The sequence below is a fragment of the Rhipicephalus microplus genome, chromosome 8 (genome assembly GCF_043290135.1).
Source record: "Rhipicephalus microplus isolate Deutch F79 chromosome 8, USDA_Rmic, whole genome shotgun sequence".
NCBI lineage: Eukaryota > Metazoa > Arthropoda > Arachnida > Ixodida > Ixodidae > Rhipicephalus > Rhipicephalus microplus.
In genome coordinates this window covers 30450528-30463784 of record NC_134707.1, presented here as the reverse complement: position 1 = coordinate 30463784, position 13257 = coordinate 30450528, and the positions used below count along the sequence as shown (strand labels likewise).

Sequence of the window (13257 nt, the reverse complement as noted above, 5' to 3'; positions counted from 1 at the left end):
CTTATTATTTTGCCGCAGACTTACATTGTTTGTAGGTCTTCTGCTCCTTGTTTTTGTGAGGCTGTGAAACAAGTTTCTCGAGCTAAGTTTATTGCCATATTCATTTTTCAAGAAAGTTCGGATCATTTGGTCGACGGTAAATAGTATCGTGAACGATTCTGTTACAAATTCTTTGTTCTATTGTGTTAACAAGGTGTGCTGACATACCTTGAAAAGATATTTCGTCCAATGTGACACCCTGACAGTCTTTTATATCTGTGTTGTGTGGCTGACGGGCAATAAAAACAAAACACTTCACTTCACTCGCGACATTGCTATTGCGACCTGTCCTTCGATTGTGTGGCAGTCGTGCTCAACAAATGCTCTCACTTCCACCACGTAGTCTCTTCCTGTTGACGCAGACTGTGAGAAGATAGTCTTTTTAACGTCCGGTGTCGTTTTCCGGCTTTGGCAATCAGGCTTCCCGCCGAACGCTGCGATGGTGGCAGTGTCTCTCAAGGGGCACAGAACAACTAAATATCCTGACACTGGTGCACCACCGGTGTTTCTTGGGGGATTCCACGTCACCAAGCTCTTCACAGAACTGCCTTCCGTGAGAATGTCGAGTGTCAGGTTTTCAGGCGGGTCACTGGGCAGTGGGCTTGTGGTCCCCTGACCAGTGATAAGTTCGAGTACGGAGCGGTCCTTGTATTCTTCCCTCCAGGAAGTCACATAAACGACGTATGCAGTGTAGGGCTCAAGATCTGTGATCACAAATTCACGTTTATGGTAACCTGGTGAGAATGAGATGGTCCTTGTTGCGACTTCACTGGGAAGGTTGCTGCGCTTTGGTCTCCAAGAGATGCTGTATTCTTGCGGATTCTTCGAATCGGAGCGATGTCGTAGCCACGTAGCCTCAAGGGCACTGTCATTAAGGGCTTTCACGGTGACTTCAGGTGATGAGTCAGTGCTGTCTGTTGTAACGAGGTGGTGGGGAAAAAGCCAGATGAGAAAACTGTTACAGAAGTCATTTCTCTGTGGCAGTCACCCTGAGTGTGTATTAAATTTTGTCGTATTAGATACAAACGTCCTTGAATTAAATGAGAATAAGCCAGACAAACTAGCATGCTCGTCGTTTAACGAAGTGAACTTCAAAGTACTTATGCAAACTCACATCGGTTTAGAACGGCGACCCGGCAAATATCAATGAACCCACAAATCCATGGAAGTTGTGGAAAATGAGTCAAGTGCGTGACCACAATTGCCCGCCCTCAAGACATCTATAAAGGTGCTCTATTCAGCCGGTTGTGGCATATAGGCTTTTTGGGCACTGGTTAGGGTGTCGGCTTGCGGCTAATAGTTGAACAGCAGTTGTTCATATATTTGAACATCTTTAGTCGGTATATGCCCGACGCCTCGCTCAAGCTACCTCCTCTCTCTCCTAAGGGAGAGCGCACACGTGTGTTTAGCGCGTGGCATAGTTAAAAAAAGTCTCGCAGCCAGTGGTCTTTTACAGGGTTCCATTTTACAGTGATGGCGTCCCTAGAAGCTAGGCAATTTGTTGCGCATTCTAAAATTTCTTCGGGTAGCGAACCAAACGTTACACGTGTTCAGGACTGAAGATAAAGCACATTGGGAACGAAATCAAGCGTTTTGAACATGTTTTCCCGTGTGTTTTAAGAAACAAGAAGAAAAGCATTGAAGATGCCTATATATTTTTGCTATAAACCAGGGTTTGGTGTGGCCACAATGAGGCTCTAACATATTGAAAAAAAAATAACGTGAGGTAGTGAATGGTTTTATAATGCATATAGATTTCAATTTTTTACGGTGATTGTGCTATGAGAGCTTCGTAACGCGATATTGTATTTGCAAGAAAGTTTATATCCTCTATTTCTTGGAAACATATAACGAATTTTGTTTGATAACGTTACCAAAGACAGATGTTAAACTTTTGATTAAGCTAACTTACCTACTCGCTGAAAGCAAGAAGCCGCGCGTGTTCAGCACACTCACAATACTTCTCTTCTCACTAGATGTTGCCATCTATGCACAATTCATAAATTACGGCGTGAATACTGAGAGCTAGCGCACCGTGACTCGATCCAGACCATTGCATAAACACAGCATTTCAATACAAGGTGGTGCGGAGTGAAAGCCGCTCGTCTTTAAGTATCGTAAACCATGGCGAATATTCGAAGTGTTGTTGGAAAAAGGAAGCGCTAATAAGCACAGCAAGAATCCTTATGGCAGTAATATACTTGGTTTTCCCTGCAAGCAGCACAGCTGTATAGGCGCTTACGTTGCATATGTTCGCTTCACCTGCAAAGAGCGGGCCAAGTAGCTCCCAGGATAGCGTAGCCTTGGATGGCATAATCTAATTCAAAATTCTGAGAGGCGCTGGTGAGGAGTACTGATATGAGGGTAAAAAGGAAGGGAAAAAGGCGAGAGGGTGAACCATAGGCTATGTACAGCGTAGCGTCACAACTGGTAGGAAAAACACATTAGGATAAAAGGAAGTATAGTGAACGTTCGGAGGATGAAAGAAAAGAATAGTGGGCAGTGTAGAAAGAGAAAAGAAGGAAAGAAAGGACCATGGCAAGAGAAAATGCAACAAAATGTAGAAAGAAAGAGAAATATCAAGAAGGGTAAAAGCACTGTTTGTATTCGCAAAGTTGTGGCACTTGCTTAACAGTTCCGCTGTTTACTCAATTTGCACATACATGCAGCCGGATTGATTTTTCGCTATCACATACTTGTCACCAGCATTATTTGTGGTCTGGCAATACGTGCTAATTTCGATATGAATTGAATGTTTTTTTTCACTAAGCTAATGTACCTACTATGTTAAAGCGTTTTTGAGTGTTCCTATTTCCACGTCCATCATATCGCGGTTAAACGGCAGTTTATCAATAATAGACAAAAAAAAAACGCTCGCGGGTTAAGTGTACTAGTTTCCCATCGTTCAAATATTTTCCCAAGTAGATGATCCACAAAATATGCAGCGTTAAACTAGAAACATTATTCTAATTAAAGGGCTGATTCAATGTCCACACTTACCTACTGGGAGTGTCTTAAACTCCATAGTGGTATAGCCACCACAGTGTCGCCGCTGCCTCCTGATGAGACACGTGAAAACCTCCACAGAATAGTTTGTACCCGGTTCCAAGCCTTCGAACGTCAGCTCTGTCAGGTTACTCGTCTTGTCCGTCTTAAGCTTCAATGGCACACTCTGCAGACTAACGTGGTAAAGAACAACATAGTCGTCAAATCCCACTGGTCTACGCCAAAACACTGTCACACTGGTAGCGGTGACGTCAGCGTGAAGCGTGTGTCTTAGATCTGGCACAGGCGGGGCTGGAGTACGGATGTAGATGACCGCTGGCTCTCCTTGGTCAGCGCTGTTGTCGCTTCTGTTCACCACCGCTCGCACAACGATGCGGAAGTCAGTCAGTCCTTCCACTTCTGTGAAGACAGCTTCCGCGAGACCAGCAGACACATTTCGTTGATCGCAGTACTCGAATTCAACATCTGTGCTATTTCCTGCGACAGCGCACATGTCAACTATATATCCACGCAAGGGCGAGTCTTCAATACGCACTGCGTATGCATCCCATGTGACGATCACTTGTGAGCTGTTTGCCTTATACTCCGTGCGTAAACCGGTAGGCTTCAAATAAGGGTCCGGCTGCGTGCTTGCTAGCATCTCTTCCGAGTCCGTTCTGTCTATCCCGCTCTCCTTGTAGACTCTGGTGACGTTTACGTGGTAAGTGGTGTTAGCGTCTAAGTCATTAATGATGAAGCTTGTTCGATCTGACGGCACATTTTTGCTATAGGTAACCCCGTCCGGCAATGTTTCGTTCTCTTTCCACCATGTAACTACGTATCCCTCGATTGTCGTGGCGTTTGTCAATGGCGTGGGCCAGGTGACGAGAAGAGCAGAGCTGTTGACGGCTTTGATGTGCAGGTGAATAGGTTCTTTGGAGACATCTGCAAACAATGATAATCTCTATTAGTAGCTTTAACAAAGACAATGAACGAAGTTCGTGGCAACAAGTCAATCTACTGACGCGTAAAACTTATAAGTGGCAACAAGTTTCGCTGCACAAGACTTTTCACTCAACTATTCTCAGACATACTTTAGTCGTGCGGTTGTACACAAGCATGCGAATGGTCAGACTTCCCAAACAATACTGTATTGGTAACTACTCTCTGTTTAAATCCGGATTTAATGAAAGTTATCTCTAATACACAGCCTTCTTGGGTTATATTAAAACCACAGAAAATAAAAGCACCTGAAGTGAACCAATTAACAATAATCAAAAGCAGGCCGGAAAAGGTGCGGACAGTATTTCTACCCAATAAAAAGCTATAGGTTGACCATTTCGAAGACGCGTTTATAAGTCATTGTCGACACCTCGAGAAGCTTTGTATACAAAATTCCATAGAAGTCTGAACGGACACATACGTCGAATGATATATTATTTACTAACCTTTCGAAGCTGTCTTGAATAAGGTGGTACTAGAATTGCCACACTTTCTTTGAATCCCGCTCACGAGGCATGCGATGATTGTCACAGTGTATTCCGTAGAAACATCAAGGCTCTCGAGTGTCGTTTCTGTAGCATTCGTTTCCGTTTTATACAGGACGCGTCCTGAAGCGTCTTCAGTCAGCACAACTTCGTAAACCACGTCATACTCTCTAAGTGCCTCAGGGCGTATCCAAGATACCTTCACCGAAGTTCCTTCGACCGTATTCAACACTACTGGATTCTCAATAGCTGGTATCGGTGGAGGAGAGGTCATAGCGACCGTCACGTAGTTGTCTCCTTTGATCACTCTCCCGTTGATGGTCACGTAAGCAGTTATCTCGACTGCATATTCAGTGAAGCTTCTTAGCCCTGATGCTTCAACGAGCATTGAAGACGAAGACGTATTGTACGTGTGGCAGGCGGCTGTTCTTTTCGGAGTCTCGTAACGAGGACAGATAGACACAATGTATCCCTCGACAGGGGTGTCAGAAGGCGTGGTGGGTGCGTTCCAGTTGACCACCAGTGAGGACGTGGCGCCAGAGGAGTTTGAGTCAAAGACTACTCCAGTAGGCTTCGCGAAAGGCTTTGGGTCGGTGACAGTCTCGCTTCTAGCGGTGACTGCTTCCCACCGCGAGCTTCCGTCGGTGAAGACTTTTGCAACTTCGACATTGTAACTCTCGAAAGATTGCAGATTGGAGATGATGAAGCTGGTTGCATTACGTGGCAGAAAGACCGTCCCGCTTTTTTCATGCGACGTGTCGTTTGGATTATGTTTCGATGTTGACCAAGAGATCTTGAATCCTTCCAAATGAGGCTCCAATGCAGCGTGTTGGTCCAGAACCACTTTAACTGCCGTACTGTTCACTGTCTGAATCCATACTTGTTTCTGGTCTTGTGCTGCTAGAATGAATAAGGCGAAACAACCCATAAAAACTGTGCAGTAGACCCCACAGTGATACATTCGTACTTTTGATAAAAAGAAACCCACACCTTTATGTTGGCATCTACCAAAGTCGTCTAATAGGCAATCAATCTACATGCAATCTCGTTTAATTTAGAAGATGCCATTAATTCGTATGACCGCAAAGTTATTTCTCTACAGCACAAAAATAACGACGGCTCAATCATAATGCTAATTGCTAAGCATTTAGTGGACAAAATTTTACATGAAAACTACAAAGTATTACCGCACCAAGAACTCTTTTCAAGATGAGTACTGGGGAGGTGTACACCCTAATAAGCGTGTACAACAAGAATCACGCATGGAATATTTTTTAGCCTTTCTTTTTGCAGAACTTCTCAATAGAAGTTTTTACACATCAGGGATGTGAGCAGAAAGTTGTTATTAAGGTAATATTCAGCGACTTTTCTCAAATTTATTAAACATTGCATGTTACGATAGTGCTGAATCTCAACAATGCAGACGAGTAAGAGCAGAAACTGAGTGTCTCACATACTTTATCATTGTGAAAATGAAGCCACGCTCGTCAAAATGAAGCTGCGGCAGTTGCGCTCTGCTGGTTATCAGTTTAGGTTTCGCTGACATAATTGATTAGATTTCATTATTCCCAAATCATTGCGAGTGGAAGCTTTAGACTAATCTGAAAGTGGTAACATACGCTTCAAAGGAAGAGTTACAAGTTGTCTGTTTGACCCTCCCGATTGTCTGCACTAAATAGGAGGTGGAATATCTTGATGTTTTTAACAACTGCCGTAGTTGACGCCTGTACTTTTCACAAGATACCTACCATCACGGCAAAATTAATAATGAAGGCTGTTCGAAAATATTATTATACGCACTTTAGGGGAGTTTTTGTTATTTTAAATACCCTGTATATTCAACCTACTCATGCGTGTGAAGTTATATTTTCTACGCACGAATATATTTTATTTATTTTTATTTATTCAGTACTGCGGAGTCATGGTTCATGCAGGGTGACGGTAAAACAAACACAAAAAGCCTCGATCACGCAGAAGCTAAAAACAAGTGAAACAATGTTAATTTGCAGTCTGATCGCATTCGTTAGTAAGACAATTTCATTCACTAATTATTCTTGGAAAATATGAATACTTCAATAGGTCAGTACGAGCAAAATATGGGCTTATGGTGTTTGCGTGATGTTGTCGGTAGGGCCTGAAAGCTAGTGCTGTCAAATACGGGGATGGATCTAGAGCTAGTTTTTTGTTCCAAAGTTGATAAAGAAATTCTAATCGAGCTTTTTGCCTCTGTGCTTCTAATAAGGGAATGTTATTTGCTTGCAATAAATCTAAAGAGGAGTCTAAAAGAAGAAAAGCTTGTTAAATATAAATTCTATAGCTTTTGTGCTGCGTTCAAGAGTGTGAATATTGCGCTTTGTGTGATGCACGCGTACTCTAGTTTTGGTAGCATAAAGGCAGTGTAGCATAGCAATTTAACATTTCTGAGAGCAGTTTTAAGTTTATGCTTAAGAACAATATATATATATATATATATATATATATATATAGTGTTTGCGGTTGCGGATGACCTATCACCCCACTGCACCCCTCCGTTGAATTTTAGATTTACATCAAGTAGGTGACTCATCTGGTCCGCCCATAAGGTGACCGCTCCCCTCCTCTATCTTATGCGTACTCTCATTGAGTGTTTTACATAAAAATTCTAAATCTTGCCCCCGAGTGTTGCTGTTCACTTACCAAAGGCCAAGCCCTGGATGTTAGCTGCATTTGGTCTCCCGCAATTTGTGACCCCGCCTCGCACAATGCAGGCCTCGATGTGTATCGAGTAATCCTCTTGCTTGAAATTGGTGAAAATTAGTTCCGTGGTGGAGACTTCCTTCTCAAAAACGGGGTTAGCTGTGCTCTTTTGTACAACGCTCACTTTGTAAACTGCCCTCCATCTTGAAGCTGATAGGTCAGCTCCCATCCACGATATCTTCAGGCTGTCGTTACCGACGACTTCTAATCTGATTCCGTCAACTTTCAACTGAGGCGTAGGATCTGTGGTAATGAAGGTTTCCTCCGGGTTCCCGATGATCACGACGCCTTGATGTTTGGTGTATGCGCTTACAAACACGGTGTACGCTTCGAACCTGTTCAAGCCCTCTAGCACCGTGATTAAAGTGGTGGAGGTTGTGTTGTACCTCTTGCACGCAGCACCGTTGGGCGACTTGCTGGATGTCACAATAGGACATACGTCGACGTAGTAACCTTCTAGTGGCGGTCCGATCAGGTGAACAGGTGGTTGCCAAGAGATACTGACGCGTGTCAATTCGTCAACATCCCCGGAAATAGAGAAGGTTACTTTGACAGGTGGTGCGAAAGGCTGTGGAGCGGTCCTACTTCTAGAAATTACAGATACGTTTTTCACAACAGAATCTTCCAAGTAGAAAATGACTATTTCGACGTCGTAGCTCTTGTAGGCTTCGAGTTCCGTGATGACGAATTCGCTTTCGTTGGCGCTTGCTGAGTGAATTTTAGTGTGTTCATCCACAGTGGACTCGGATGTTTCATTTGTTGCGGAAGGCCACCATAGGATGCGGTATTCGGTAACGTACACCTCTGGCGAAAGCTTTGGCAGCTCCCATGTCACCTTCAGAGCGGTAGAATTCACAGCAACGACACTGAAGTCTGTTGGACGAGGCGTGACGTCTGTAACAACAAAGTTTTTGGACAGTTCAACATTCCTGAATGACGCCTTTGAAACTTCAGCTCAACAAAGCTGCTACTATGTACACACACATCTGCGCGCATTCGAAACGTTACCCTACACGATCAGTAGAGTGCCAAGATACTTATTTATTTCTAAATGATTATGTTAACTTCAAAACCGATAAGAATAAGAAATATTTATCTGCAACAGAGGGAACCATGAAGGATCACACATCAGTAAGCGTTCATTTGCATCTTTTTTGTTGTTGTTGTTCTCAAGAAAAAGGACTGAATGGGCCTTTCTCGGAAGGTTACTTGCACGTGAGTGGCGATAGGGTGTTTCTTGTTACTTTATTATTGCCACAACGCTACGGCACGAGCTCCCCGATTGGTATATGGGGTCTTTAACTTGCGAACAATACCGGAAAAACGTGCGAATCTGGACCTTCTAGATGGTTTACCAGAGCGCGGTGGACAATTTCGCTGGCTTCAGGTTCCCAGTTTCGATTTCGGCTATCTTTTTCTAAAGGCCCGGGAGAGATGAATTGTGTAAAACACGCAACTTCTTCGTTTCTGAGAAACGCGTAATTCTTTCTGAAGAACATGAAAAAGTTTTCTACTACCATGTCGGTTGCATAAGATTTACTAACCTTGTTTCGGAATCTCGAACCTCGCCTCGACCAAGTCACCACATTTGCGAACGTGACCTCTGACGTCACATGCCTTCACCCATGCTGTATAGTTCGTGTGCAGCTTCAGGCCCGTGAACGTTGCTTGAAGTGAACTGACGACGATGCCTTCTATTTGCTGTCTAGTTTCCGTCGATATTAGCTGAACTTCGTATGTCGTCGTGTTGCTCGATGAGACACTCGTGTCCACACTTGACTTCCAAATCACTGTTGCGACACCATCACTCGAAGTATACACTTCCACATCGGACACGACAAGGAGATATCTGGCATTAACGCTGATGCGCACTTCAGCAGATTCTCCCTTTACTACGGTGTTTCCAAACCTCACATATGCTCTTATCTGTACAATGTACTCCACGAATGGGTTCATATTGGTAACTATCATGGTATAGTCTGGTGTGACCGCATTCGCTGTGAAGACAACCGAAGACTTGCCCTCTTCAATGCGTTGAATGAACACTTCATATCGCTCAATATCAGCTTTTAGCAATGCATGGGGTGGTTGCCACGTTAGATTAATTGCGAAATGAGAAGTGTTTAATCTACGAATAGTGAACTTGGCATCTTGGGGTGGTGGATACGTGTTTGGGGTGGTTGAGGCTTCTACACGGGCGGAAGCGCCTTCCAGAAGAGTGGAGTTGTCCCTGTTTACTCGGCGTATCTCGATGACATAAGTGGCTGCCGACTGCAACTCGTCGATGACGTGCGAAGTAACGGGGCCTTTTAGAAGGATGGTCTTTTTAGGCAAGTCTGCTGAACCATTGCTGTCGTTGAGGGTGGCGTTGTTTAACCACCACGTAAGTCTGTACCCCATTAGTGGTCCGTTGGGGTGCAACGGCTCTTCCCACGTTATCTGTATGGCAGTACCATTCGTGATTGTGCGAACGCTGGTGGGCATGCTCGATACTGCAATTAGAGCATCAAACATTAGTGATCAAAATAGGATGTGCATGCATAATGTAGTACATCGGCATTGATGAGCCGATGCAGTAGTAGATAATAAAATTAATGTAAGATCAGTTGTAGATGTCGCAGCTATTACATAGGCGTTACAAAAAACTCGAGCAAACGACGTAGGTACGAAGCAACATATTCACATACACAGACATTTTAGTAAGCTTATATCTGAACTTAATCCAGTGGCCGAATTATAAGTTGAAAAATAAAACATTGCTGCAATGAAATGTGTAATTCATTATATTGCTTTATATCGCTTTTTCTTCGAGGCTTACTTCTCTAATGAAACATCTTACATTGAGAAAACACGAATACATAACTGGTATAAAACACAAGAAATAGATTAGGTTAGACTTTTGCGTAAATCCTGAACGAACGCATTGATCATCCGCAAACATACAACCATCGGGAAACATACCATTAGAAAATATTTGCTCACCTTTGAAATCAACGGTGGCCATTGTGGTGAGCCTTAGAAGAATGGTGGGAAAGATCCTTTTTTCTTTCAGAGCAGTTTGCCGAATTACGTCAAGCATAACTGTATTTAAACGCAAATTATTTATCATTGCTTTGTAACTGTACAGTGTAAAATTGGAGTTTCTGTAGCCAAGGCTACTACAGCCTCTTTCTGCAATGACTGATTTTGTATTATATAAGCAGCTGTGGTACAAGTGGCACTGCGTTTGCTGGATTCGCATGAAAACTTGAAAGCCTTAAGCAGGAAGGCAGTAAAATGACGATTTATGCAAGCAAAGTTTGTGTTGCTTAGGCAATTTCGACTTTTATCTTAGCGGGTGCGATGTAGCGGAAGCACCCATAGAAGCCATAGTTGCTGAAAATTAACGCGTTAGAAAGAAAATCTCATAGTGCATGCTTGTGCTTCAATATCACTGAGCGTGTTACTACGCGACCATTGAGACTAGGTCACAGTAAAAAAAAAACACAATACACTTAAAGATACAAAAAGACTGTGTTTATTGGTTCAGTGAAAAATTACAGGGGTATGTCTCTAATTACACGCCGTGACAAGACGGGCATAAAATTTTATCTTTCAGCATGTGCATTAATTTTGTGGCCTGCTTATACAATGCTATTTTCTTCATTTGTTTTTTTTTCCTATATACTGAAGTAACGCTTAGATGTTTCATTAGAGAAACGCGTGCACGTTCTTTTGAAGACAGTCACCACAAAACTTCACATGCGACACTTTTGGAACTAATGACAGTTCATTCAGAAATACGCAGACACACTTCAACACATACTTTTACGCATAACATAAAGCATTAAAAATACAACAACGGAATATGACATTATTAAGCAAATGCAATCTGTTTACCTGAATAGTCAATCTAGCTACATAGTTACGGAGAGAAGGAGAACGTATTGTTTCATCGCAGGTGTATTACAATATTCAGCTTCTATTGTGATATATTTGCCATAGGAAATGAGATTAGCTCTTTTCGTAGTCGGTTATTTCTGTACACACAGTAATCCCAAAACAATAATCTAACACGGCTTGTGTGAATTAGGGCTACGTGTTGGTGCGGTATATATGCGCGCTACGTAGTGGTGGATTCAAGCCAATATATCATTTAAATTTACAAGCGTTCATGTAATACTGTGTGCCTGAATTCATGCCGAGAACTCCATTCTCTACGTTTGGTAATTTTAGGTAACGATCGAGGATTTCGTATTGCTGTTCCACGTGTAACTAACTACGATAGCTGATGAGAAATCTCGCGAACTGTCGAGAGTTAAAAACATTATCGTGTGTGTGTGATTCAACAGGGCTGAAACATTATTACCAGCAGTTTTTCTGGTGTGAACGAAATTCAATAAACAAAATGGGAATGCGAGAAATACTTAGATCACACTGGTGTACATTTTTTTGTACCTTTTGTAAACCGAAAATTAACTATGAAGCCAACGTAGGGGTCGGCACATCAGTTGTCGACTGACCTGTCGGCGACGTCCGAACGACCACAGAAGTAGCAGTTCCGCAGTGTTGTTTGGATCCTCGCTTGGCGCACGCGGAGACCTGAATAGTATAGCTCGTCCACGCTTGAAGCTCCGTGAACACCGCACTCGATTCCCTAACGAACACTTGGTTAACTTTCGCACCATACTCACTCAAGGCGGTGGCATTGTACACAATTTCGAACTCATTGACCGAGTCCACAGGTTTCCACTCAACGTAGATGGTCGTTGCGTTGACTGCCGTTGCGTTAACGCTCGCGATCTCAGGTACCTCCGGCGCTTCCGTGCTCGCTGTAGCGGTGGCAGGTTCGCCCTCAACTACGCGACCATGGTTCAGCACGTAAGCGTTTACGGTGACGACGTAGTCCTCGAAGTTCGGAACGGCTTCGACTACATACGACAGCTGCTCCGCTGTAGTGTTGCCGTCCCAGCAATCTGTTTCGTTCGGCGCGATGCACACTTGAAGATGATAGCCTTCAACGGGTGGGTTCACGGTGGCGTTCGGGGTAGACCAGCTGCAGGTAAGACTGGAAACCGTGTCGTTGATTTTCACTGCCACCACTGTCAGGTCAAGCGGTGGCGGGCTTGGCTCGGGATCTGTAATGCCTTCCCCGTGGGCCGCAGCGCCTTCTAATGTCGTGTTGCCGTCGACGTTCACCCTCGCCACTCTAATGGCGTAGGAGGTGTAAGGAAGGAGGTCTGATATTTGTGCGGAAGTCGCATCACCTTCGAAGAAGACGCTCGAGACAGCGGTGTCGTCGTTTAGGCTGTGTGTAGCATTGTGACCCGTCCTCCACCAGCTCACGTTGTAGCCCTTCACTGGTCCATTCTTGTGACTCGGAGGTTGCCACGTAACCAGGAGAACAGAGCTGCTGAGTGTCTCTACAGTCAAGTTTGTCGGTTCGCTTGGCTCTGTGAGGTTGAAGAAGAAATAACGCAATATAAGCAATTTTATATTGCTCCAGATTAACCAAAAACACGCGACTATAAAGTTTGTTATTGTTTCAAATACTTCTTATACCATATTGTACGTACACCAATTTGTCTTATATCAGTTTAGCATATAGTTGTATATTGCGACTGTTTTATAAACCGGTAATGTCTCGCTTATTGAGGTTATTCAAATTTGTTACCTCCAGTTATCGTTATGTCGTCTTATGTGATTATTCAACACGGAAGCGTTCAAGTGAGGCAGTGTGAGAATACAAAAAGACCCCCCCCCTCGCTCCCCCCTCCCAAAGGCGTAGCTCAAAAAACTTGCCTACAAACGAGATGCCTACAAACGCACTCTTTCCCAAATCTGTTACTATAAAGTCACTTATACCTTGTAACCTTAAGAGCCAAGAAGAGAGCAGAGTGGATTAGGGAACAAACGGGGGTTAAGGATATCATAGTTGAAATCAAGAAGAAGAAATGAACAAGGGCCAGCCATGTAGCGCGTAGACTGGAACACCGCTGATCATAAGGGCAACTAACTGGATTCTCAGAGA

At 43.6% G+C, this 13257-nt stretch overlaps 2 protein-coding genes across 5 annotated transcripts in view; one reads left to right on the top strand and one right to left on the bottom strand.

Moving 5' to 3' along the window:
* LOC142768899 (uncharacterized) overlaps positions 1–13257 on the top strand; it is a 95640-nt gene that overhangs the window by 10057 nt on the left and 72326 nt on the right. The window lies entirely within an intron of this gene.
* LOC119165291 (phosphatidylinositol phosphatase PTPRQ-like) overlaps positions 1–13257 on the bottom strand; it is a 45934-nt gene that overhangs the window by 15661 nt on the left and 17016 nt on the right. Inside the window, exons 8-13 of one of the 4 annotated variants that reach the window (XM_075871426.1) lie at positions 11750–12679; positions 8792–9739; positions 7188–8141; positions 4473–5411; positions 3040–3969; positions 370–953 (exon numbers count right to left, since the gene is read on the bottom strand). In XM_075871426.1, the coding sequence (XP_075727541.1) occupies positions 370–953; positions 3040–3969; positions 4473–5411; positions 7188–8141; positions 8792–9739; positions 11750–12679 (5285 nt within the window). Of the gene's footprint in view, positions 1–73; positions 954–3039; positions 3970–4472; positions 5412–7187; positions 8142–8791; positions 9740–11749; positions 12680–13257 lie in introns of those variants that run through there. The other 3 variants (XM_075871427.1, XM_075871424.1, XM_075871425.1) reach the window with 3 other exon arrangements.